Here is a 27,300-nt window from a genome sequence, read left to right as displayed (position 1 = left end):
TCCTCGTGCTCAGGCTGTGCTGAGAGAGGGGCAGCTTTATGCAGTGACTCAGGGTGAGCTGGGAGGACTGGAGGGGGGGATTTAATGCTGGAGTTGCCATAGCACCACTCACCCCAAAAGAGCCAAACCTTGAGGTGTCTGAGCTCCGTAGCAAGGCAATATTTCTGCTGCTCACTAATCAATTACAACTCTTAGACAAGCTCCCATATGGCACCTTTATAAATCACTCTCTCCAGCTATCGAGCCTGTCTTGTTTGCCTGACACGAGCTGCAAGGAGGGAGGGAGGAGGGGGGGAAGGGAGGGAAAGGGGGGGGGGTGTTAGGCTAATGTTGACTGTACACTGCACAGAATGTGATTTATTTATAGAGTTTGGTAAAAGCATTTTAAAAGTCAAAATCCGGGTCCTTGAGGAGCTCAACCAAAAGCTGAGGTCTCGTTCTGCCTCAGAGTCTTCACCCACAGACCCTCCCTATCAAGGGATCCATCCCATAAACCCGCAGCGCTGAGCTAAGATAAGGGGCTGAGATAAGGGGCTGGGGGAAACCAGAGCAAGAGAGGAGCTCTTGGACCCCTATGGGAGCAGAAAGCTTGAAGTGTTTGGAGCACACGAAATGTGAGCACAGAAAACGGGGCTACGGCAGAGCTGTGCGATATTGGCATGGGAAACACGACAGCCCTGAGTGGCTCTGGATACTGAGTTTCATATCAGCTGTTGCTCATCTCGGCTCTCTCTATGTGACTCTCTTGCTCCCCCCAGCGCTGAGCTCACCCTCCTCAGCTGAGGTCCCTGAGCATCACCTACCCCCAACCCCCGCCCACTGCTGTACATTTTAACCTCTCCCTCCAAAGACCTTTGGTTCTCTTTAATTCCAGAAGTGTATGTGTGTGTTTAGGGCTATTTCTACTCCCGATAGCTCTGAATAAACAGCATATTTCATTTTCCCATGGGAAAAAAGGTCAACCTGAAAGGAAAATCCAAAGCACGAGCTCGGTGCCTTATGGAAGGGGAACCTCCCTGTTAATAGCGCGTTCGCATGATTTGCATGAGCTGAAGAGGGATAAATAAAGAGAGTGTAAAGCAGCGTTAGGATGCAGGGTGAGAGCTGCAGGCAGGTTGCTCAGGATGCTGGCAGCACAGTGACAGCCCAGCTGTCATCAATCTGCTTTGATTCCGGGTGTGAACAAGTTAGAACTTGCACTTGTCTCAGAGCAATTTGGGGAGGAAGGGATGAAACCTGCGTCTTGTTAACAAGTTGCTCAGCTGGAGGGTTTATAAGCTCCATTCTCAGTTGTTAATCAAGCCTGAGGAGGGAGGTCTTGGGTCTTGGGTCTTGGGTCTTGGGTCTTGGGTCTTGGGTCTTGGGTCTTGGGTCTTGGGTCTTGGGTCTTGGGTCTTGGGTCTTGGGTCTTGGGTCTTGGGTCTTGGGTCTTGGGTCTTGGGTCTTGGGTCTTGGGTCTTGGGTCTTGGGTCTTGGGTCTTGGGTCTTGGGTCTTGGGTCTTGGGTCTTGGGTCTTGGGTCTTGGGTCTTGGGTCTTGGGTCTTGGGTCTTGGGTCTAACACTGTGTGGCAAAGAGTTGCTCTACAATGAAGCCGACTGCATGGAGTTGCTCGGGATGCTCTCAGCCCATGGGTGAGTTGAGGGGTTCGGGCACCCCTTCTTTCCCCCCTTCCCTTTGATTGGGGTCGTCCCGGGGCTGCGCTCCGATGGTGTTGTACCCCCTGATGCCCACCAGGTGGCGCCATAGCACCGCGCATCCTGCAACGCCCTGGGTTTGGTCCTATGCTCCCTCCCTCCCCATCACTTCGGGGGCTCTTTCTGCCTTCTTTTCTTTCCTTTTTTTCCATACTTTGAGCATGTTGTGGAGGTGTGTGGGCACAGCTGGCCCCCAGTCAGACCCAATGGTCAGCTGCTATGTGCTGAGTTCTCCGTCTGTGCTGTCTGACTTGACTTTTATGCAGCTGAGCAATCATTCAGCCTATCCATCTCCTGTTTGGAGCAGGGAGATGCATGCATTGCATTCAGTGTCATCCCTAAAACAACTCAGAGATAGGCCTGGGGGTGCAGCAATGCTTCCTCCTTCCCCTCCATTGAGGGCAGGGCATCTGGGATGGGTTTGGTTGAGCTGTATTTGCACTCTTACCATATAGACTGGAATCCACCCTCTGGTTATTAGGGATCTGAGGCTGTGAAGGCACTGAATGAGACTTAATTTCGAGGCCTTTAAGTTGATTCAGGGAATGAGCTTGATCCAGACTCTCAGCAATTCTTGGCTGGCTGCATCTCTTCCTGCCCCTCCCATGCTATTGGTTCAGAGGGCTCTCCAGTCTCTAGGAAGTGCTTGATTTGTTTCGGGTAAACTCGATTTGAACCATCCCCTGAGATCTGTGTCCTCTGATCAAGTGGTGTCATCCTGGTCTCTGTCCCTGGGGTTGCTTTCCCAGCCCTGTGTGCTGCTCATGGAGAGGAAGAGGCATTTCCAGCAGGGTGTGACCCCCTTTCTCCTCTCCCTTTGGGGAATGGAAGCTCAGCAGAGAGCAGGCAGCATTTCAGGCACCTCCTCTTGAGGTTGCGTTACCATCCTCCCATCCAGCTCAGCCTCCCATCCAACACAGGGAATTACAGCCCTAATTGAAACCATGCCTGGGCTGTGAGCGCTTCAGCTCAGAGTGAGGCTGTTTGCAGGGCTAGATGGGCTCTGCTGTGTCACTAACAGGGCAGTGAGACTTATACCCTCCAACACAAGTGAGGGTCAGTGGGGGCTTAGATACCACCAATACACTGGCTTGGGGGGGGGGGCTCTGTAAAGCTGTATGGATTCAGACAGTGAAAGCCACAGGGAGCTGGTGTTCTGGTATGGAGGGACTGGGATGGATGGAGAGCGTGGTCCAGCAGCAGGGCTGCTCCAAGTCAAGGAGCTCTCACTGCCACGTGGCCTTTCCCATTGCAGCCTTGCTTTGCATCTTGCTTTTCTCTTTTTTTCTTTTCCCCTCCAGGAAACATCTGGAAGCCGAGTGAGAAACATGAAAAGGAGGGGAAAAGAGGAGAAGGCAAAAAGCAGAAGGGGGGAAGGGATCTTGGGAACACCATATGATTTCACTTTCCTAAGACAACTGCAATTATACCTTTGAGGCTTTACCAGTCGCTGTAGATTTGAACCATGTTGGATGATGTAAGTGGGAAAATATGAAGGCCCTACTGGCTGCTCACAAGAAAAAATAAGAGAGAGAAAAGGATCCGTTTCTGGCACTTTATTTAGTGTTATGAATCAGAAGAAGGGCAGCAACCAGATGGGCTTTATCTTTATTGCTTTCCTAGGCTTGGATGTGCCTTGCTGATCCCTTAGGAAGGGGGAAGTGCCTTCTGTGGCTGCAGGAGCCCAAAGCAAACACTTCTTGCTGTTATTTACCATGAGAACTGCTGTTTCCAGTTCTTTGTGCCTGTCTGGTGCTGCTTTCAGGAGCTGGGGATGTTGGTCGAAGTGGAGCCTTGGGTCCAGCGATGGGACAGAGCTGCTCTGAATGGATCAGGATATTGCAGTCAGATTTAATGGGCTTTCCATTGGAGAAAGCAGGAGGCTGCTGAGCCTTCAGCTGACCAGGGGTTAAACTGCCATCAAATAGGCTTGGGAGTAATGGAAAAAATACTGCAGCTCCCATGGGAAGTAATTGGGTGAGCAGATGGAGGGGAAGTCAATGCCACAGGAGCCATCCTGGGGTGATGTGGGGAGAAATGGGTGCTGAGCACAGGAAATGCTCCAGGAGTTTGGCTGGGGAATAAGAGAATGATTTCCTAATCTTTTGGCTACTGAAGCTCAGGAAACTGATGCTCGGATGGAATTTCTCAGCTCCCCAACACTGAAGGCACAGAGCCTGAGTTAAATGAGAGCAACAAGGAAAGTATCCAATGTAGAAAATGTGGGTTTTATCAGGAGAAATAGGGGGGAAAACCCCACAAAAACAGCTAAAGAAAAACCAAAGGGGAGCCCAGGTGGAAACCCAGGGCTGTGTCTCACTATCCCTCCTGTATTTGCTCCTCCATGCCTGGCTGATAGGCAGGAAGGTGCTGCTGAAGTTTGGCTCTCCTGAGGTTTTCCTGGCATTGCTCCATTGTCTTGTCAAGTTTATTCTCCCTTGCTGTGTGAAATGGAGCGATCCTGGCAGGAGTTGGGCTGTGCAAGAGGGAACTGGTGATAAATCCAGGAGCTCATAAAACTCAAGGATGGGAGGGAGCCTCAGGGTCACTGCTGCTCCTCCCTGGCTCCAGCTCCAGATCTCCTTTCTGTCTGACTTTGAGCAAGGTTTTCCTGCCTTCTCATGGGGTCGGTGAACCCTGGGATGGCAGCACTCTGCCTATCCAGCAAAGCTGTATGAACCAGACCCAGATTGAGCCTGTACAGCTCATGGGCAAAATGGACAGGATATGGGAGTGTGGAGAGAAAGAAAATGACCTGCCCAAGGTCAGGGAAAGCGACTGGGTTGCCTGAGTTCCTTCAGTGTTTGAGATGTGCTGAGGGTAATCTCTGTGCAGTTGGAATAGCGTCATCATTTGTCCTGGCTGAGCTGTAACCACAATGGTAATCACAGTCACAGATACTCAGCTTTTTCTATTATTAAGCTAAGACAATGTTAAAATATCTTCTGGGCTGGGCACTGCATTTCAAGGGCCATTCTTAAGGAGAAGCAGCAAAGGATACTTGGAAAAAGCAATGACTTTTCCAAGGATGCCAAAGCCATGGTTTTACTTTTACTTTGCCTGAGGCCAAGCAGTGTTACAAACTCAGTCACCGAGCTTGTGAGTTCTACAGAGCCTTTGTAAAACATCATCTTCCTTCTCAAGCCCAATTATTTGAAATGGGGCATGAACTGTTACAGAGCCCAGCTCTCATCTGGCGCTGCTTTTGGGCTGTGTTGGAGCACACCAAGGCAGCCCAGACCCAACCAGCCCACTTGGATGTGCTTTCCCCATGCCTTGCAGTGTGCTGTAACTACAGGAGACAGCCAGGCCCCCATTACAGCTCACTCAAGCCAATGCAAATCTGTCACTGTCTCCACCAGGCTTGTTCTTAAGGAATTGGATATTTGCTGCTTTTTGGAGGGTTATCAGTGCCAAAACTTAGTTTCCTTCCATGCTGGAAACAACAAAACAAATGTTCCTGGAAAGCAAATCCATCAGGATTGCAAGCATGGGCACAGTAACAGCTGTACTGGATTTAAGCAAAGGTATAGAGGAGAAGTGGGGTGTGCAAGTGCTGGGTGTCACCTTGTGCATGCAGCTCCTGTTGAGCTGAGCACCAGCAGTCCCTGCTCACAGTGCCCACATGCATGTGCTGTATCCCAGCCAGGTTACACCTCAGCCCTGTGTTTCTATCAGCCTGACCTTTTCAAGCTGTCTGTGGGCTGATGGCTGCAAAGCTTGCAGGATTTTCAGCCGTGGCAGTAAATAGCTTCTCCTGATATGTCTGGAGAGAGTCAGCTTTGGCCTTTTGGTGATATGCTATAAACAGCCGACCTGCCCCGCTCGCAGCATCCTGAATGGCTTTGCTGGCTTCTTCTGAATCCTTGGGGGCAGACAGTAGTGAAAATGTAAACCTGAGTGCTGACAGCCCCCTCTGTGCATGGGATCCTCCTGTCCCAATGGCCCCACTAGTCACACCAGTTTGGGTGTGAAGTGCAACACGTCAGACCTGGATGACAGCAGTCAGATACTGTTTTCCTGTTGATCCGGCTATGGTTGAACATGGAAGTATAGGAAGTAACAACAGGAAGAGCTCTGGGTCTTTCTATAGCGTGGTTTGTGGGGCAGCAGTTCTGCCAGGTCACCCCACATAGTGAAACAAGCAGAGCCTGGTGTACCTGCAAATGTTGCACAGCTCTGCAGAGATAACCACCCCCCAGTGCTCACTGCAGCTTTTCTAATGGCAAGAGGGTGAAAATATCATTCCTTCACTCCTATTCATTGCACAGGCTATTACCCTGTGCTATTGCAGCTCATGTTACGGCTCCAACCTCCCGGTGTGCAGCCAAGACTTGTATTAAATCATGAATGGATATTAGGCAGGTGGGGTGAAAGCCAGGGCACCTCACAGCGTGCTCCTGTTGGTGCCATTGCTGCTCTGCTGCTTCCTCCTGCACCCACTGCAGCTCTTCCTCCCCTGTGGGGCTGCAGATCCCACAGAGCCCCCATGGGTGCTGCTGGTGCCCCTCAGCATAGGACACCTGGCTCTCAGTAAGTGCAAAAAAAGCCCTGAATCCTCATTTATTTCACCCAATGAAAAGGACTTCAGGACTCAGGTTACTGCTGTTAAATCACTCCCTGTCCCAAAGCACATTGCAGTCTCTATCGAAACCTGTAACTTCCACCCTCCCTTTGGTAGCTGGGAATGGCTCCTAGATGTGAAATAATGAACTAAAAACCCCTCCATGCATTGACCAAAGGAAACGAGCTGTCAAACAGAAATATCCCCTCTCTCCTTTCCACGCTGCGCTGTGTTGGGAAGGCAGCATGAGTAACTCAGCATGGATTCATCAGCAACGGTGTGTGGTGCTGTTTGTGCAGCATTAATCAGTCTGGGACATGAAGAGCCCCCATCTTCTTTCTTCCAGGTTTGCTCAGCACTTTATACCTCTGCAGGGAGGTTACGAAGGAGGCTTTTTGGCAGCTTAAACTTGCTGTTTGGGCCTTAATTATGTGCCGTCATCTCGGTGCTGTTTGCAGGAGGTTGTAATATCTCTCTTTCCTGAGCTCCAAAAAGACCCCAGCGGTGTCTGTGATGCTGCTCCAGCACAAAGTGCTGCTGGAGAGGTTGGGTCTCTGCTCTCAGGGCTCAGCTCTTATGCTTCCATGGCTCTTCAGGCTGCACAATGTGGGCTGTGAGTTCCGAGCACAGAAGCAATTAGTACCAATTTTCCCAGACAGCTGCTCCCATCTGTTCTGTGGGCTATTTGTATTTGTTTGGTGTGGGCAGCAGATTTCTTGTGGGGTTTGACAGAGTGAGATGGGCCGTTTGCTTTAAGCCCATTCCTTGCTGTTGTTGCACGGAGCTTAGCTGAGATTTCTATTTTTTGACTGTGTGTTAATGCTACATAGCACAAAACCTCCAAGGAGATGCTGGGGTTAGAAATGGCTCGGATGCTTGGCTGGTGAACTGCAGGAACTGAATGAGCTCTTCACGTGGCTTTGCATTCAGTGCAGTCATTGCACTTCTGTGTGGTTTTGCTCAATGGTGCAGGTTCTGCTCAGCCCCATGGCTATGAGCACCTTCCTTCCTCTCTTTCTGCTGTCAGATTGTAAACCCAGCTGTGGCCAGCAGACCATAATGGTGTGCCATGGCATTTAGGGCAAGAGGATGTGTGCTGGGAGGGATATACCTGCATGGGCTGCATGCACCAGAAAGTAAGAAGGAAGCTGAACAGTATCTATTTTCTTTATATATAAAGGTGGTTATTTGCCCATAGAGTTATCAGGAGGTGTTGCTACAACAGCCTTGCAAAGCTGGTTTCTGCTGTGCTCTGCTCCGCAGCCATCTGGAATGCGTTTGGGATAGTGTGCAGCCCAGCTGGGCTCAGAGTTAACTGCACAGAATGGAGCTGCCACGTCGTGGTGCTGCGCAGCACAGAGCACTGATGCAATGGGTGGGAAGAGGCAGAGGTATTACATGAAGCTGCTCACCCCATGGAGGAGATCTTAATGGGGAGTTGGAGATGACAGGCAAATAAGCTCATGATTTTTGCATGATGTTTGAGCTGGTAGTGAATGCAGGTGATGTTGTAGAGGGGAAACAATAAGAGATAGGGAAAGCAGGTCTTGGGGCAGCAGAACTAAGCTCCCACCCTGGGCACTGCTTCACCTCACCTGTGAGTGCCTGATGCCCATCCACTTGCTGTGCCCCAGTGCTGCCCAATACCTGCACAGGGCTGTGTGCTCTGGGGCTGCATTGTCTGAGCGGTGCTGGCAGAGCAGCGGAGTCTCTACTAGGGCTGGATTGATGGGGCAGGGGATGAATAGCACTTCTGTTTGGTGTGGGGGGCTTGGGTTTCAGCTTGGAAAGGGAATGTGTGCTGGAGCAGCAGGAGAGGCCCTGGTTTACAAAACAAATAAACCACTGTGGTTTAGAAGCATGGGTAATCTGTTATTCTAAAGGGTCCAAGGATAATTTACCACCTGATGTCAAACTCTTACATTCTGAGAGGGGAGGTAACAAATGGAAGCTGGTTCTGTCCCTTTTGACCCAGGCTATCCAAACCCAGCACAATCCTCTGCCTGTGGGGCAGGGGATGGAGTGGCTGAAGACCATTGTGGGCCAGGACTGGGGATGCTGGGTCCCTTCCCATAAAACCCACAAAGAGCAGAATAACCCAGCCCTGATTATTTTCTTCAGCAGCTCCATCTGCAAAGGACTGTGGCATCCCCTTCCCTATTTACATGACATCATTCCTGCACAGTCTGCAGTGCTTAGGCTTGGCCTTTTTGTTTGGACTACTTTAATCTTTCCATTTTCAAAGTAGCTGATATTTCTAAACAGTTTTAAGCAAGAGGCAAAGCTCGATGCTCTGTTTCCTTTCAGTATGGCACTTGCCCAACAATGCTATGTGAAAGCTGCATCTGGACCGTTCTGTAACCATAAGCAATTTGGGTCTGAGATTCCTAGGAACAAAGTGTAACAGATGGGGCAGGCAGCGTCAGTGTTGTAAGCAGTCAGAGTGACTTAGGAGCCAGAATTATCCCCTGGCAGCTGGGTAAAATGCTGGTACTGTGGCTGTGCTAAAGGCTTTTGTAGGAGTTCAGAGTGTAGTAGAGGCATCAGATCAACACCTTCCATAGTGGAGGCATGAAGGGCTGTGAGGAGTGTGGGGTGGGCAGATGTGATGGTCAGGATCCTGTTTCTAATGAAGATGGGCACTGATATGGGGGGGGAGGGGGGGGCAGGGAGAGGGGAGTAAATGTGGAAAGAGAGGGGGTGGGAAAAAGTAAAGGCAGGAACTCATCTCAGCTTTCAGAAGCCCTTTTCTGACCTCAGCCTCTGCTCTGACCCCACTGTCTGCTCACCCTGCCTGCTGGCTGACCAAGCAGGATCGTGGATGGCGGTGTGGGTCCCGCTGATGAAACATTTGCAGGAGTGGATTTGAGCACTTCCAGATGCTGGGCTGGGGTCAGCTGGGGACTCTGATGGTTGTCGGGGCTGCCAGGAGTGGGGACAAGCACAGGACAGAGATGAGCATGTGCACCTCCCAGCATGGGGTGCCCAGTCCCAGCCTGGTGCATGCACCTGATCCTGCAGTGCTGTAGGATGCTGAGCTGCATGGGGAGCTAAGGAGGGCGTGGAGCATCCCTATAGGACTTAGGAGGGGTGCTGCTGTTGTGCTTATAGGGTCTGCATCTGCATTCTGTGCTGGGAGTCACTCAGTAGCTGGCTGAATTATGGGTGCCTTGGTGATGCTGCAGGGATATGCAGCCAGAGCCGGGAGGGAAACACTAGATGGCAGGTTGGGGCTGTGTTGCACCTGGATACTAGCTCAAGTCTCAGAGCATGGCGATGGACTACTGCTAGTGGCTTATAGCCTTGTGCTCACCCTGCAGGCTGGCTCTGTGGGATGGGATAGATATAAGAGCTTTCCTGCTTCATCCATCTGTGTGTTTTCATAGAAGTTATTCAAAATTCTTCCCCTCAAGGCTCTGGGGCTCTGCCAAATTTGGCAAGGAGGATTTAGAGAAGGGCTGATAGCTGTGCCAGCATCGTGTCCTGAATGCAGGCAGTGTACTGTGTGCGTTGTGTCCTGAACACTGTATGGGCAGAGATCTGGACTGCAAGATAGGCAGAGAGAATTCTAGCCCAGCTCTGTGTAGTCCCTGTGCCTCTCCATGCCTGAGTGGAAAGAGCCATGCATAAGGATATGGGGCAGGACCCTGTGGAAAATGCATCCCAAAATACCCCCTGCCAGCCATCCTCAGGGGCTTTGCTCACACTGCAACACCCTGTGAACCCAGGACCATCTGGGGCTTCTCATGCAGAAACAGCTGCTGCTGAAGGATGACTTTTGAGGAATTGTTTTTCCTTTCTCTTTTTATTAAACCCATGCGAGCTGAAATCCTGCTTTTATTACTCTCCAGGGATCCAGCAGGCACATGAGGGCTCATTGGAGACGTGCAGGAACTCCTTGAGGACAGCCCATGGGACGAGAGGTGAAGATATCTTTGCACTCTCGTTGCAATTCAAGCAAGTCCCGCTGCTGTGTGTTGTTTCCAGGCTGCTTCACAAGGTCGGGACAAATGATGTGGCACATCTAAAGCTTAATACATCCATTGCTCTGTGCAATGCAGCTGTTCACTGATGTTGGGCGAGAGGGGCTGGAGTGAGCCTGGGCCACTTATTTAGCATAGGACCCTGCAGGCTGTGAGGTGCAGAAGGATTGCACTGAGTTCCCATGCTTTACACGTGTGTTGCTTCATGTGCAGTGCAGGTTTTTAGCCGCTCGGTGTCTCTGTGGGTTGCCTGGTGCCTCAGCAAAGCTGGGAGGTGAGCTGTGGAGGTCTGGGCTTCAGGTGTGCATCTGTCAGCAAGCATGAGTAGCTGTGAGGAGCTGTGATTGCATCACAGTCTCTTTGATTTCTGCAGCAAAAGATGGCTAATGCAACAGAGATGAGAGCTGTGGGATGGTGCTTCTGGGCTCAGTGCGGAGCATCACCAAAAAGCAGCAACGTGAAAATAATCAGGGAAAGTGGCAAACGAATGCATTTGGGCTGTGTGAGCAATGAGCAGCTGGCTTGAGGGTGCTCAGTTTTTGTTTTGTTCCTTTGAATTGAGGCTGTGATGAGAACTTGCAGCAGAGCGCAGAGGTTTGGGTGAGGAAACGGTAAGTCCCGGTGTTGGTGTCTCCAGTGCTGGATGCACAGGGTTGTCCTTATGGGGCTGCCCTCCAGTGAGTGCTGGGATCCCCAGTGGGGCCACGCAAGGCTCACTGCTGCCTGTGGATCTGGGCTGTGCCTCAGCAGAAGGGAATGTTCTTCTCGAGACTCTGCAGAGGCAGCAGGAGCTGCTCAGGCCAGCTCTCATGAGTCACCCCCGGCGCACATGTGGACCACGGCTCTGCTTCTTGCCAACAGCAACACTATGTAGCCTAGCAATCGGGAGCAACCCTACCATAATAAACCCTAGGGAGAAGCTCTCATAACCCTATGCAGCAAACCCATCTAGCCTCGTTATGTTTGATGAGGATTTTCCAACAGGGTCTGCAATTACAGGGAAAGGATGTGCCAGAGGATCTGGGAATTGTTCATTGTGGGAGGATTGGTTCCAGATCCCAGGTTTCCAGAACAAGGCACTAAATGGGTGGGTTCTGAGTGCTGTATGCTGTGCCCTGTTTACTGTGGGTGGCTCTGGAAGGGAGAGCTCCTGCTGCTGCCCCTGTATTATGGCTGCCCATCCATCCTGGTGATTCTCATGAACTACATTGCATTCTACAGTAGGGCACTAACTCAGCTGCATTTACCTGTCTCTCAATGGGATAAGCTCACCTCGTGGGCAGCTTGGAAACACAGCCCAACAGTGCTCTATTAGTGCGCAGTAGCAGTGGGAAAGGGCAAACACAGTAACATGGTGGTGATGCTGAGGGGTGCTGTCTCAGTGGCCTCCAGAAGCTGTCATTACCTCCAGGGTGGAAAAATGAGGTATGAAGAGGGAAAATAGAGACAAAGAATTCATCTGATGCAGCCTTGGGGTCAGGGCTCTGTTCTCCTTCAGGGACTGTAGCAGAGAGTCCTGTCTGGATGGTGCTTCCATGTGGGGTTGCTGTGAATCAAGCATCTCCCTGGGACTTGAGCATGTGTTGAATGCTGTTATTTGGAGGGGGAGGGGAAAGGGGCTATAGCTCCGACCTGGCAAAGTCCCTCAGCCTGAAATACTGCTGTTGGAATGCACTGATTCTTGGAAAGGGAAACTTGTCACAGCTACAAAGCGGCTCTGATTGCACTTCGATGTGGAAAAGGGCTTTTCAGGTCCGAGATGGGATTTCTGGGCTAGAGCCTGGCCAAGGGAGGAAGGCAGCAGTGTCAGGAGAAAGACTGGGGGCCTGGACAGGGATGGGACAAAATTGCTTCTCACCACCTCTGGGTATCTGCGGTTGCCTCTGTCATATGCAAAAAGCCTTGCAGGTCTTTGGCTTTCAAAGGATGGCTTAGGAAATAGATCAGCCCTCAGGAGCAGCTCTGTGATGAGGGATGGTTTGCTCGCTCACTGGCTCGAGGTGTGGGAAGAAGCACGGTGTGGAAAAACGCCGACTATTAGAGTCACCGATTGCCTGCTTCTGCAATGAGAAGAAACCCCATTAAATGTTCCAAAATGAGATATAAATTAAGTGGCTTGGCTATGGCCATTTATGATGTCTTTCAGGTTAAAAAACTGTCCTCATTTCTAAGGATTTAGAGTTCCCACCTGCCTTTAATGGAACTATTCTCCTTGCAGCTATTGCTTCAGGTAAAGACTTAAAGTCAAGCAATAATTACTCCCAGGAAAGAAACACTGTTTTCTTGTCATGTTTCATTAAATAGTCCACAGCACGAGCCAAAGAATTAATAGCCTTATTATCTGGCCTTCAGAGTACATCATATTAAGGAGGAAAAGAAGCTCTGAAGAGCGCAGAAGACTCCAAAGGTCCCAATGTCCCCCAGCATAGGGCTGGCGGGGTGTTCTGTGCCACTCAGCTCAGTATAGGTTCAGTCTAAAGGGTGGATGATAGCAGAGGGAAAGGACACCCTATGGGTTATGGCTGTCCCTGGATCAGAAGGTGTTTCCACTCTGCAGAGCTGAGGGTGATTTTTCCTCCTCTCTCAGTGTGTCTGATATGGGATGGTTGCAGCAGGTATCTTCGACTGGCATCCATGCATCTTCGCATGATGGCAGATGTCAGCTCGGGAAGTGAATGTCCCGCAGCCACGTGCTGACAGCAGGAATCTGAAATTCATCTGATTAACGCGTGGTGTTGTTGTTTCCCCTTGAGCTGGAGGAACCTGGCAGCCTCCCCATGGCTTGGAAGTACATCAAATCCCCCAAGGAAGAGAGGCAGAGTTCCCAGCCCTCCCCCGTGACTGCATGGCTCTCATGGGGAGGATTCTGTGCTGTTCTTCTCCCGGACACCTGCAGATGCACTCAGGCGTGTGTGCTGTGTTGGCAGTTGAATTTCTTGTGGCTGAAGAGATTTGCTCAGTTTTAATGAGATTTGAGCAGTTCTGGGGTAGTTCTGATCATAGAATCATGGGATATCCCAAATGGGAAGGGACCAATAAGGGTTGCTGACTCTGGCTGGACCATTTGTGATAGAGGGGATGAGGTGGCAATGGAGCACCCTGAGGTTCTTCCTTTTCCCTGCCTTTCTAAGAAGCTGCAGTAGAGAGATCTCAGTGTTCACCTGATGGCATAGACATTGGTCCTGTGGTCATGTAGGGTTGAGTGTCTTTTGGACCATTTGCTATGGAGCAATCCCATGGGTTGTTTTGTTTCCTAGTTCGCTTTCAGATAAGAGATGATGTCACTTCTCTTTGTTGGTCTTTTCATGAATATTAACTTGCAGAATGGAAATGAAGGGGGAAATCACTCACTTCTCTCATGGGCTGGTGTCCGTGCTGCTCATTCATCAGTCCTTAATTACCTTAAGGACAGGTCTGACAATATTTCCATCCCCTCTCTTTCTGTGGTCGGTGGGATAGAATGAGAGCCCTCAGATTGCATTCCCCCCCCCCCCCAACCCCCTTTTTTTCCTATATCTTTTTTTTCTCCCAAGTTTCTGCTTTACAGCCTCTTGTAGAGCAAATGTTGTCTTTCAAATCTGAATGGATGTAGCAGCTGTAACATTTTCAATAGCACCTTCCTCTTCTCCAAACCAATCCAGCAGCCCTACTGTTATATGCTTTGGCTCCTATTGCTGTATTTCCTTGCTTCCATTTCAATGCTGGTATTGCTGGAGAACTTAAGCTTCTTTGGAGGCAAGGATAGGTGGGCCTAGGAACTGTTGGAAGCAGCATGTTGGGTTTTTAATGTTTCAATTAATGGAGGGGACTAAAAAAGCCCAATGACAGGCATGAGAAGAAAGCCAGGCTTGCTGTTATTAGCCAACCCATCTTCTTACAGTGCTAGGATCCACGGGGTAATATTCCCACAGTTACACTTGGGCACGGGAAAGTGGAACATTAGCCAGAAATCACCTTGGGTTTCTCTGAATGGGGAAAAATATACAGCTCATGCCCTCTAGTGGCTCTGTAGGGTGAGGTATGCCACTGTAGGGTGCTAGCAGGGCTCTCACTGTCTGGTTGCTATGGGTAGGAAAAATAGTAGGGATCTCCTCCTGCCCCTTGCATTCAATGGGAAGTTCATAGCCGTGGTTATAGGAATATGTGACTCGGTTCTGTAGGTGTGGAGATGAGCCAAAAGGGACCAGGGGACAGAGTAGGATGCTGCTTGTTGCCTGTCATCCATCCATGGGGTCTGTCCAGGACAGCAGGCTTTGCAGGAACGTGGAGCCTAAATAAATCACACACAGCCCTGTTGTCATCTGGTTTTGAACTGCTCTGGAATGTCTAGTCATTGCCTGCCATTGGTGCAAGCCACCCCCCCTGACACACCCAAGTGCGTGGCTGAAGTGTCTTTTAAGTCCTGGATGTTAATGTATCATAACAATAACAAAAATCCTTATAATTTAAAGCCCATATGCCTCCCCCCACGTGGACATCCATTGGCATCTGCTTCTGATTAAACATCATTGGGTTACATCCTGAAATAACTTCAAAGATTTCTTGACTTCCATGATTTCTAAATAGCTCCTGAAGAACATTGGAGAGCTGGTGCTGACCCAGGGGGATGAATCAGTGCTTGGTGCTCCTTATCACCCAGAACCAGTAGTTCTCCTTTTGCATGTCAACCTGAAGCTGTTTCTACTGTGAAACTTCAGGAATTTACAATGAATACAAATGATGAGCTGATCAGAGATGAGTCCAGTGATCCACATTGCCCAACACAGCAGTGATCTCCCATTGCCTCTGAGAAATTCCCATTCCTTTGAGGTTCCAGTCCTAAAACAAGAGAACTGCGGCTCCTCCCTGCATTTGTTTCAGTCCTTTTAATTCTAAATGGTTATTCTCCCTCTCTCTCCAAACAAATGCTGAGCATCTGCTCAAGCCCTATAATTATTTGGTGGTTATTAGAGTGATTGGCTCATTCCTTTGGCTACAGGCCTGTAGGGTCTGTCCCACTGGTGGTGATGGTAAGTCACCATTGGAGCTTGGTGGCTCTGGGATTGCCTTTTTGTGGCACATGAAGGTCAGGGTTGGATGGCTGCTATGCTTTGGGGTTGGGTAGGGCACACAGGAGGGAATCTACAGCCTCTGAGGAGGGTTATGTTGAACTGCCCTGCTTTCCTTCAGGCTCCTTTCAAAGCGTGGTGCTGCTTTCTGCCTTGAGAGCAGAGGCTCTCAAGAGGGCTTTTCTTTCAACCAAATATAGATCTATTAAAAAGCATGGCTCTGGTCTCTGCCAAGAGCTCCATTTCTGTTGGGATTTCAGAAGCTATTTAGTGTCTCCACATCCCGTGAATCTCTTTCCAAGAGCTTTGTGTTGGTCCTTCCTCTCTTTGCTGTGGGTCCTTGGGGCGGGGGTGTGGGGAGAGTATTGAGACGCCCAGACATTGGGGAGGAGAGGAGCTGAGCTCTCAGCCAGCTGCAGAGCACAGTGCTGGGCACCATATGTAGGCTGGACCCAGAAACAAGGTTCTTCTTCCCAGTCCTTCTGCTTGGTTCCAAGCCAGAGACAACTGGCTTAGACTGAGTGTTTTCAGTTGGGTTTGCTTCCCATTGACCCAAGTGGTGCTGTGCTCGAGATGCTCGCACCCCATTTCCATTGCGATGATATCACTGAGCAGGCAAATGGCAGAGCACATCACTCAGTGTCAGCCTGATCTAAGAGGCAGAGACTCAAATGGGTTTGCACCAGAGGGCTGCTTTAGGGGAATGGCCATGCTCTGCACAAGCCAGAGCTCTGCCAAGTCCCTGTTAAGCAGCACAGTTCTGAACGAGGATGAGAGGATGCTGCTCCCTTCTGCCTGCCGAGAGGGGGAGGGATTGCTCACCAGAGCTGCTGATCCCAGACAAAAAGGAGATAGAAAAGACTCCATCCTCACGCGTCTGTTGTGGCCTGGGTAATGTGAGTCACGCTGAGCGCCTGGGGCTCCCGGAGCTGCCTCCCTTGTGCTGTCCTCAGCTGCTTCCCCAGCACCAGGGCTGCCTCTGTGCCTGGCCAACGTGGCACAGCAATGCTTCTGCCTGGGGTTAAATGTAGGATGCAGAGGGACAGCCTCCAGCACGGAGTGGGAAGAACATGCCCCAGTACTCTGAGCAGCTCAAAGCAGAGCTGGTACACAGTGCAGGGCTCCAGCAGGAGCGTTCCCAAGCCTTCGGATCAGTGGTGGGACAGAGGAGTAAATTCGACACATATTTTCCATCCTCAGCTATTCACATTGCCCCTAACCTGATCCCAATTAGATACACAGAGGCAGCTGCCAAGGAACTTTTATGACTCATTTGAAAGGGAGCCTACACCAGAGCCGTGTATTCGAATCCAGCTGTCTGCACTCTGTTGTTGTTTAAAAGGACATTTGTTCTTGCTTAGCTCACCTAGGAAAGGGCCAGTGGGCCTCTGGACATGGGGGAACTGGTTGTCAGCCCAGGAACATACTGTGTATGCCATGAAACAGAGAAAGTGAGGAGCTGTTGGCAGGGGCTTGAGAAGGGGACCCCTCCCTTAGAAAGTCTCATCCCAGTCTATTGTAATCATAGATCAACCTAAACCCTAAAGAGTGAGGATAAAAATCCTCTCCCAAATACTCGCTGTTATTCTAAGTTATTCTGGGTGATCCCCCGACTCGTAACCATTTTGGTTTTAGTATGGCACAGGCTGCATTCACCACTGACACCCTGCAAACTTTTGTTAAGTAGAATTGTCCTTTAGCATGTCCTAGAGCATCCCATCTCTAAAACTCATTGCCTGTCACTCACCCTTCACCTGGCTTTTCATGTTTCTAGGAGACTACCACAATTTTAGCTCTTATTTTTCAACATTTCCAATGAAAGCTGGGGTTTCTGCCATGCAGAAGAGTGAGAGCTGAGTGGGGTGATGCGGTGAGCTCAGTGAGCACCATCCCTGTGGTCTCTACCTTGGTTGGGATCCCCCAGTTTCCCAGTCTCTGGCACTCTTTCCCTGGGACAGGACACCCAAAGCACTAAAACCACATCCAGCATCACTAGATGGTGCTAATGCTTGTGTTTTCCCCAGCTCAGCCTGGTAACCTGCAGCCTGCACCTTGAGGAGTGATGCTAGGGGCCCTTCTGGGCACCCATGTGCTGGGGCAATGCTTGGCCCACCCTTGGCAAGAGCTACTAATAGCCACGGTTACTAATAGCAGCAATTCCCATCTCTTGGCTTGTCTGCAGGCTCGTCAGGGGCAGAGCCAAGGCTCAGCACATTGCAGTAACCCTGCAGTGTTATGCCTTCCCCACTGCTGCTCACTTTAGGGGTGCAGAGCCTGGGATGGGGCACAGGGATTGCATTCCTTCACTGCATTGGTTTTGCATTCATTTAAGCCTGTGGGTTGGTTGTCTCTGAGGGACCAAAGCTGCACATGGGTGTGCTGTAATTATTGGTGCTCCTTGTGCTGGTGACAGGCTGGGGACACACACCCAGCTCAGAGCAGAAATACATATTTTCTAGGTCCTATCCTTGCATCACTGCTGGGGTTGGGCATTTGGGTGGGATGTTTTGTGGTGAGGACCTTCTTGTGCAAGGCTCACCAACTTTTGGGAACCCTGCTCTAAATGCCTGGTGGATGAGGCATGGATGAAACACAGCTGGCTGAGTCTTCCTCACTGCAGGAATGACCCTGAGGAGGTGCAGGGGCACCAGGAGGAATGAGAAGGGCTCACCCACGCGCCTGACTCAGTGCTGATAAGCAGTCACAGCCAGACACTAAACTGGGAATGGCACAGAGACCTCCACATCTCATGGGGCTGAGCTGGGGAACCGAGCTGCCCTTGGAGGACACCACATAGAGCTTTAGGGGTGCTGAGTGGGGATATTCTGGGTGAGCAGGGTAACAATTGGCTGTGCCTTCCCATGTTATCAGCCCAGGCTGTGGTCATTCCCAAGTGGGGAGATCAACTCCAGCCAAGGACGTTTGCCAGCAAGAGCCAATGTGTTCAGTAAGAGCAGCACTCACCCTGCCTGGCACCCAAAGGGTTTCAGTTCTGTATGGATGGAGAGATGGTTGGAGAAAAACTGTATCTAAAAATAATTTTTTCTTGCAGAATTAAAAAAAAGGGGCATCAATAATATGGATATTTCAAGTCTCCAGAGAGCTCTACTTGGAAGGAAAGAGAAGGCAGAGCGCCTGCAGCAGAACCAAAGCTTCAGCTCACTGAATTCTCTGCTTTTTCCTCCTCCTTCTACGAAACCATCCTTCAGACCAGCATTGGAACCGATGTAGTGAAGGCCCATGAGCCCATGTGGGAGGAGGAGGAGACCCAATTGGCTGCTTTCTCAGTGCTGAGGATGATGTGCCCTGCTGCCATGTGCCAAACCTTGCACTGGGCTCCTCCACCCCCCATGGGCATCCCAGCACAGTGAATCATTGCAGCCATTCCTGCACCACATCCTCCAGACAGAGCCACGCTGCAGCTCTGGGCATTCTGTGAAGAAATTGCTTTCTCATAACTAAATGTCAGCATAGAGAATGAATGAAGGAAGACCACAGATTTACATAAAATCTGCAACCAGCTCCTCAGCGCAGGGGAAAGTCAGGTGTTGGTGTCACGTCCTGAAGCAGATGCAGGAAGGATGATCACTCGTGTTCATCCACCAACATCATCTAGTCCAATTGTATTGGGGCATTTTGCTTGGACACGTCTCCTGTCTAAAAGCTTCCAACTTACTACAGTTTCTTATCCTCATGCTTAAGGGAAAGCACCAAGGCACAGAGTCCTTGTAGGCACGGCTGGCTGCCAGCCACCCTTGTCCTCTGGTTAATAGAGGAGCAAATGGAACCATTGTAGGTAACTTGAACACTGCACAATCCCTTCATAGCCAGAAATGTTTCAGCTTCATCATTGTTATATATATTTTTTTCCCTGCAGTATCTTATTTGCCCTTGGTTGTAAGAGGATTGAGCTGATATTAGCATTGTTTCCAATTCTTTGGCCAAAAAAAAGGGTATTTTTCGTAAGAAAAAAGCATGAATGGACACTGTAGTTTTGACTGACCTGATAATAAATATAGGAGAAATCATTTGGTGTGGTTGCATTGCCTTGTTGTCATGGGCTGCAGGTGGTCACTGAAGCTGTGCTCACCCCTCCCAGGTGTTAACACTCAGCCTCTGCTGGGCAGATGGAGCACAGCTGGGTAACAAACAGGTCTTGATGGGCATTATCTGTTGGCCTGCCTTGCCTATTTAAGGACCTGACCCAAACTTGGGAGCTCAGAAATGTGGTGATCTCTGCTGTAGCCATTCGTGTTCTTCTTCTAATTCAGCAGGTGTGTGCCTTTGCCACCAGCAGCAGTTCTTCTCCTTGGACTCCGGGCACTGTTCACATCCAGCTGTTTGGGATACAGCCATCACTACATTAATCTACCAGTCTTGGAAGGATGTGTTGCTGCCCTGCTGATAACCCACCAGAGGTGCCTTGAGGGCTGGGATGCACATTGCTTTCTGCCCTGAAGCTGTAAGGTAAAAGATGTTCATTGTAAATGAGAGCCCTTTGCTTTGAACAGGGAGATTAAAAGCAAAACTCTCTGAACTTCTTCTCCTTTGTTGCAGAAAAAATTAAGTTTGTTTAAGTAGGGAACTGGAACAGTTCTTTATGGCCGCTGATTCCTTTCTTCCTCATCTCAGTAACAAGGGCCAGAGTAGTGGACCATGCTGGACACAGCTATTTCCTTGCTGATACTAATTGCAGCCCTTCCTGGGGAGGAGCAAGGCAGCTGATTTTTGGATATACTGAAGGCAAAAAGAATTTCTGCCTGGGCAAAGCAGAGCAGAAAGCAAAGGAGTGGGAAGGGTCAGGAGTGCTGGCTGTGGGGCTCTGCAGGGTGGGGAAGGACGTGCATGGGTCTAGGAGAAATCCAAGGGGAAGCATAAGGAGGCAGAAAGGATTATTTGCTAATGGAATGAGCCAGCATGCTGCTAATTACCCAGACTGTCACTGTTTCACCCAGGGCAGGGCTGACTGTGGGGCTGGGCACATTGTAGGGTAGTTTGGGATGGTCCCAGGTTGGTGCTGGGTGCACTGAGAGTCTCCTGATGCTCTGTGAGACCTGGGAGAAGCAAGAAGGAGCACGAGCAAATGTGTTTCCACTTAGCTGCTCTGCAGAGCCAAATGATGTAACTGCTCGAAGCCCCGCACTATGTTGGCAGGAGGAGCCCAGTGACAGCTCCAACTGTAAGTTCCTGAGCTAATGAGCAGAAAAGTTGAATAAAACTTATTTTTTTTTATATTTAAAAAAAAAAAGCCTTTTTATTTGGCTTAACACAGCGATCCTTCCCAGGGCTGTTCCTTCAGCTGTTCATCTGCTCAGAGAACAAATCCAGGCCCAAAAAGATGCTGGCTCCTCTCCTTTGGGTCTAATGGGGTCAGAGCCAAGGGGTCAGTGCCCATTGGGAGCAATGCTTCTGAACGGTGCTGGGTGCTTTGCTTGGTGTTGAATTACATTCCTGCTCCAGGAGAAGCACTGTGTCATCCTTTCTTCCAGCCTTTAAGGAGTTAACCACAATTATTATTACTAAGGGTGGGTTTTTTTCTCTCTCTCTCTCTCTGTGTTACCAGCAAAGAATGTTTTACTACAGCTCTCCACACAGCCACCAGCCTCCAAATGGACCACGTTACAGTAGGGCTAAATATTGTGTCAGGGACCATGTGTTTCTTGTAAGATGGGCTCGAGCCATGCCTGTGGAGGAAATTGTTTATCTCTTCCCCCCCCCTGCCCTGCCCCTTTTGCTGCCTTCATCCTCCCATGGGCTGTGTGGATGGCTGGGATGGGAAGTTTCCTGGGATGCTGGCAGAGATTTTTGCATGCAGGCTGCTGGGAGGGCTGAGCTTTGGGTGGGACAAAGTGTCGCCATATCTGCTGGGTGACACTTAGGTCCTGCTGTCCCCAGAAGGTACCGGGCTGCCCTGAGGCATTGCATCATGCATGGAGGAGCACCACAGCTGCCTGGGGAACCCTCTGCTAGAGGGTCTGGAGAGAGGCTGTGAGCAGAGCATGGTGCTGATGTGTGTGTTTGGGAGTGAAATTTGGCTGGAGGTCAAGGTGGAGGTAATGCCATCAAGGTGGACTGAATTCAGCATGGATTGGGTCTGTTGGCCGTGCTGCTCCAAGCACTGCTGTCACTATGGCCCTGGTGGCACCCACTGCTGCTCTTCTGTCTATACCATCGTGTTTGGAGAATAACACCCTCCTTGCAGAATGGGGCATGTTCCTCTCCTGCACAGCTCTGCAAAGAGGGATGGCAGGGAAATCTGAGCTTCCCTCATGCCTTCCTCTCCCTATCTGTCCATCTTGACGCCATCCCAAAATACTAAAAGGCACTTTTCCTTTTTACTGTCCTTGCTCTCTCCTGGCCACTGATCTGCACAATGGCATAATTGTACATAAACATCTGATTTCTTTTACTTTGCCTCAGTAATAGCTTGTAGCAACTCCTTCCAACAACTATTAATATTGTGCTATATATTAGATCCAGACTTCAGATCCCCAAATGTGATTGTCTTCAGAAAGAGGGGGAAGGTTGAGAAGAGATCTAACATTCACCCTCTGGTCAATCTTAAATATAGCATAGGCTGCATCTCCATATAAACTCAAGTGGGGCTCTTAATGCTGAACACCTTGGACTTTTGCTGTGAGAGATGATAGATAAGGCCCTGCTTGATCAGAGTGATGATCTCTCACCATCAGCATCCCACTGCTTAGGGAGGGCTGGCTGACCCCAGGGCAGCTCTCCTCCCTCTGCCTTTTATGTGGAGTGGAACAGAGATATAGCAGATCAAGATCTGCTCCCTTTATAGGGGAAAAGCATGAGAGCAGAGAGATGGAGTGGCTAAGGTGGCTGCATGGTGCTGCTGCAGAGGCAAAAGCAAAAATCAGTTAAAACATAGGGAAAAAATAAAGCCAAAATATAGCTAAAAATAAGCATCATGCATAGCTCTTGTTCCTTCCTGCTGTGGAATAGGAGAATTTTGGAGCAATTCTGTAAATACCAGCCTATGCTTTAGCCCAGCTGCTCAGGATCTGCAGGCTGCCAGGCCAGGTCAGAGTGAGGGGAGTGGGCAGCACTTGGGCAGCAATTCTCATTGGGGAATTGTCTTCTCTGTCCCAGGAGAGAAAATCCACACAGGCTGTAATAGAAAGGAATCATGTTAGCCCTGATTGTATTGCTGGGAATGAGAAAATCAGCTGGGATTCAACCTTCCAGCTGGTCATAATCACTGGGAAGTGCCCCTGCCCTTCCTTGCTGGGACACTGAGATCCAAATCTTAAGACCACAGTTCTGCAAAAACTGAGGACCTGTGTCCTCAGCTACATTTGGGTTTTCTTCCATTGCTGCATGGCATGCAAGCGTGCTGCTATCGGGTGGTCTGGTTTGCTGGGGCTGCTGCTATAAAGCAGGGGCTGCTCTGTGCAGAGTGATCTATCAGAGGGCACTGACAGGACATGGTTTGGAGAGAGGTCTTTGAGGAGCATTTGGAGCTTTCTGGTATGTTTCCAGGCATGGTCAGGCTGCTAAAGGTGATCACATTCTCCCTTTTCTTCACCAGGAACAGCAGTTTGGTGATTTCCTTGGCTCTGTGTTGCTTGCCATTGGACCAGCTGGGGCTGGGTAAAAGAAACTGGCTGCACATCTTCCTGCTCCTGGTGGCTGGAACTGTTGAAAGTCAGCCCTGTGCCATGGGTTGCCCCAGCTCTTCAGGTGATAACCTTCTCCAGCAGCAACTGTGCTCAGAATTTATTGGGCTGCAGCTGGGAATCTTTCTCTTTGATCTATCTCTGCTATTAAACAGCTTGTGATAACACCGCCGAGCTCACATCGAGGAAGGGAAGCCAAGCAACCTCAATTGTGGAGCTGAGCAGCAGCGGGGAGCCCATCTTAAAGATGCATCACCTCGACGGCTTCAAAAGTGAAGGAGCTCCTTTTATTGCATTGAGCTGCTCTCCAGGAATGATTAAAGTCCTGTAAACGAGCACCTTCCTCATCACAGAGCTGTCTGCTGACAGGGTGCCAAGTACAACAAGCCCAATCCAAAGCATCATCCCCTCTGTGGGGCTAATTGTTGTTGCCTTGTCTCTTGAACAAGAAGAGTGGTAAGGGAAAGCAGAACCTGGAGGCACATACAGATCCCTGTACAGAAATAACCCCTGAAATAGCACTGAAAAGCAATTGAGGAGTTGGTGTATGGGCTGCAGACAAAGAGCAGAGTAAAGGAGATAACCGGCAGCGAGATCTGGGAAATAATGCCCTAAATTCCCTCTGAGCCCATCCATCACTGTGGCTTTGGTGATCATCTCAGCAACAAATACCCTTATCATCCAAGTGGAATTTGATGTTAATGACCTGTCTGTTATTTCAGAGGGAGATGGACTGGAACCGGTGGGTAATTGGTAGGAAAAATCACTGGGTACAGCAAAGAGCTGATGCTACTGGAGTAGTTACACCATGAGAGAGGGAGATTAGGGAGCTCTGCTTACTACAAGGGGCTTATTCATCCTGAATAAATGCGTTAGCTGCCCGGGGCTGTCCTCCTATGCCCTTGTTCCTGTCTGGTGGCATCTCCCCACCACAGCTTACACTGCTTTTCCCAACAAACAGCAGAGATTCAGCCTGGCAGAAGCTGATAGAATCATAGAACACCCAGAGCTGGAAGGGACCCATAAGGATCATTGAGTCCAACTCCTGCTGTTGAGATGATCACAGTAAGGAATAACCTGCTCTCTCCAAGCTCACAATGATGTATGCGTTTATTTTGGAGTCCTCTCAGGAAAGACCATAATTGCTCTAATTTCTTAATTACCGAAATTATTCAGAATGACTTTACAAACACCTCTGCCCTGCAATGTTTTGCACAAGCAGCCTCCCAGGTTGCAGCAGCGTTAGGATTTGGGTCTGTTTCTCTGCTTGGAAGGATTCACTGTGTTCACTGCCATTTCTCCTTGCCATCACGTTAGTGGGGCAGCCTGCAGGCCTCAGCAAAAATAGGATAACTGGAGAGCATCAGGGGAGAGCTAGAAGCAAGTCCAGAGGTAAAGCCTTGGCTCTGTTGCAAAGAAGAATAGCTTTGCTGGGACTTGATGCCTGTGCTTTTTCTCAACAGTTTCCTATTCCCACCTTGCATTTCCCAGCTAACGGGACCAGCACCAGCCATGTTTCGGTGAGCACACACCTGCTTTATAAATTAGCTCCCAGGAGTATTTGCAAAAACAAAGCTGAACTGCACAGGCACAGGACTGGGTTTGCTGCAGAAATACCAGCACGTATTCATAATAAAGCAGCTGCATGCTTTGCCCAGCTCTGTCTGTAACTTCCCGTCATGTCCTGTACCTTTCTGGGAAGAAAGAATGGGTGATGGTGGTGGGAAATTTGCTTCGTTGAGCCAAGAAGGATTTTGCAATCGCTCTTGATGGAGCTGGAGCTGCTTTTAACCCTATGTATTCCATATATCTCTGTACAACCTTATTGGTTTTCCACTGTTGTAGGTAGCGATGGAGAAGAAAGAATGGGTGAGTGGGATTTAACACTCAACCAGAACTGTGCATAAGGGTCAGCCCTATGCCCTTTATGCACAGTAGGCACCACTGCTGCCTGTCCTCAGCATCACCTCAGGGTGGCACAAGTTGGGGACCATGAGTGATGAGGAGCTCTTGCGGTGCCCTTTCCATTTCTTCCCTATAGCTGTGTGAAGAGCTGCTGACTGCTCCACCAGGAACCAAGGCAATAATCCCAGCTTGTCACTTTCCATCAGCGGAATGAATCAAACACTGTGGTTGTGGCCCTGTTCCCACGTGCTCTCTGTGTTCTTCCTCTTGACTCACCAGTGGGGAGGTGATATCATGGGGAAGCTGTTCTGGAAATGCTTTAATTGATTTAATTCATAGCTGCATTGGAGCAATAAGGTGTTCCCTCCTTGTGCCCAAGAATGGCAGAATGTCCTCCAGCTGCCCCCGGAGATGCTGCTGGCAATCCATGCCAAGCCTGAGAATGAAAGCTTTGGCAACATCCTGGACCAAGCTCTGCTATCTTTCCTATTGAAACGCGTGTGGATTACTGCAGACAAACTGGAGGTGAACACACATCTAGAGCCCGACGTATCCGTAAGATAAATCATCACATAACTGCAAGACAATATTTCTGCAAAAAAAGGTTTTCTTATCATGATTTTTTCCCCTCTGTCTTGGACTCATCGCTACCAGACCAGGAACCTTTGAACAGATTTGTTTGAAGCCTTGGCATAGGCTCACAGTGGCTGAGAATCTTCTTCCTATTCCTAAGAAAAACAGATTCTGGCTGGAGGGGAAGAAGAGCTTCAGCATTAGAGATGACCTAAACAGCACATGTTGCAAATGAGATGGGAAGTGGAGAACTGCTTGAAACATCTCTGACCCTTTCAGCAGAACTGTTTTCCCTTTGCCTTCTTAAAGCTGAGCTGCAGATGTTGTAAGGATGAACCCAGTGGCCTGCTGCTGTTTCTTTTTGCATGTTCACAAGGCAGCTTCTCTAATAAGTTTGAACTCTGTTGATCTTGCGCTGAACAGCCTCACATCAGGCTGCATGGTAGCCGGCTCGTGCTGCCTTGACCTTGCTGTACTTACTTCCCATGCTGGAAATGAGATGGTGCGGGATGGTTTCTTTGGGTTTTGCAGTAGAAATAGGTTGCTGGGCTATTGAAGACATCCCCAGGACTGCTATAGTCCAGAACAGCCCTGGGAAAGATGCTCTGCTTCAAGCTGGGGTTGTACTGGTGTGAGCTGGAGATTTCATGTCTTCCTCTGGTTGGGTATTTCAACCAATGGCACAAATAATGGAAGACCTCCCAGAATAATGCCATCCTAAGGGCTGTCCCCCTAAGAGGAACTGCACGTCAGGAAGTACATTGGCCATATGAGTTTGTGAGTTGTTTCAATTGTGAATAGTGTATTAATCAAGACTTGGCTAATGGGTGCACTGGGACATGCACATAGATGTACTGTTGAGCCCTTCTCTTTACCTTTCAACCTCTGAAGTCATCCAAACTGCTAACACTCTAAGGAGGATGACTCAGCAAAAATAATAGTTTTAGCAAGAAGCAGAAAAATGAGATTTGCATATGTTGTTTTTTTTTCCGGGAAAAATATCAAGTTTTCCTGCTTAGAAAATGAATGGGTTGGAAACCAGCTTGTAAAACTTGAAGCCTGACTCAGGCACTGATCTGTCGCCGGGCTGTCACCTGCAGTCATTGTTAGTGAGGAGTCCTCAATGTTCTGTCCATAAAGGAAAGATTGCTGTCTGTGTTACTGATGGATTCTTATGTGGGGAGGAGCAAATTTGAGCTGGAGGACTTCAGTACATGTTCAGCAGCAGGTGAGCAAAGTTAGGGAATACAGAACCATCCCTGCTCACTGCAGAGCAGCTCCCAAGGAGCGCAGTGATAAATGAATTGCAAAAAGCTTGTGGGGTTCAGCTTGGCCAGGGGAAATAATGCTGGTGTCTATCTGATCTCTGCAAACCTGATTTTCCACTTACATGCCTGATGATAAATCAGTGGTAAATGCGCTTATGTTGGCACGCCAAGTTTTCCCCTGGATGCTGCCTTATATGCACGCGCTTTCTTGACCGCAGGCATTCAGATCTGGTGCAGAAACCTTGAGCTGGTAGGTGGCATCCTATCCCAACAACACCACATTGCCCTTGGCCTGCACAATGCAGCACAGCTATGGGAGAAGGACAGCAAACGCACCAGGAGAACCTCTTCAAACTGCATAGAAGGTCTGATTTTGAAACTAGGGCAAAAGTTGAAATAGGATTTAATTTTATCTCAGTTGATTCATCTGTCCCTAATTAGTAATAACTTCCTAATGTATGACACAAGGATATGCAGAGGTTTGGTTTTTTTTAATGAATGACTCTTGGCTAAGATAAAATATTGCTGTTCTCAGATTGCCTCAGATAGTTCTTTTTATAAGCCAATAGAGATTTGTGTAGTCTTAGATGAAAAATACATGAGATCCTGCAGTCACACATGCTG

At 49.4% G+C, this 27,300-nt stretch overlaps 1 protein-coding gene across 1 annotated transcript; it reads left to right on the top strand.

Moving 5' to 3' along the window:
• Positions 1-1,537: 1,537 nt before the first annotated feature.
• Positions 1,538-27,210, top strand: LOC107321921 (uncharacterized). Its single transcript, XM_085520911.1, has 5 exons — positions 1,538-1,632; positions 10,111-10,182; positions 18,343-19,757; positions 22,843-22,994; positions 23,086-27,210. Exons 3-5 carry the CDS (start codon positions 19,726-19,728, stop codon positions 23,259-23,261), a joined length of 360 nt encoding a protein of 119 aa, XP_085377037.1. The 5' UTR covers positions 1,538-1,632; positions 10,111-10,182; positions 18,343-19,725; the 3' UTR covers positions 23,262-27,210.
• The last annotated feature ends 90 nt before the right edge of the window (positions 27,211-27,300 follow it).

Source organism: Coturnix japonica, chromosome 21 (assembly GCF_054131305.1).
Source record: "Coturnix japonica strain WE chromosome 21, WE-NBRP24, whole genome shotgun sequence".
NCBI classification, from domain to species: domain Eukaryota; kingdom Metazoa; phylum Chordata; class Aves; order Galliformes; family Phasianidae; genus Coturnix; species Coturnix japonica.
Note: the sequence above shows the minus strand (reverse complement) of the source record. Positions and strands in the feature narration are given on the sequence as shown.

Bases quoted from the DNA above. Each gene is read 5' to 3' on its own strand.
- LOC107321921 (XM_085520911.1), top strand. From the start codon at position 19,726: ATGCACATTGCTTTCTGCCCTGAAGCTGTAAG. The intron at 19,758-22,842 runs GTAAAAGATGTT...TTTCTTCACCAG, and splicing joins TTCTGCCCTGAAGCTGTAAG to GAACAGCAGTTTGGTGATTT. The intron at 22,995-23,085 runs GTGATAACCTTC...GCTATTAAACAG, and splicing joins GGGTTGCCCCAGCTCTTCAG to CTTGTGATAACACCGCCGAG.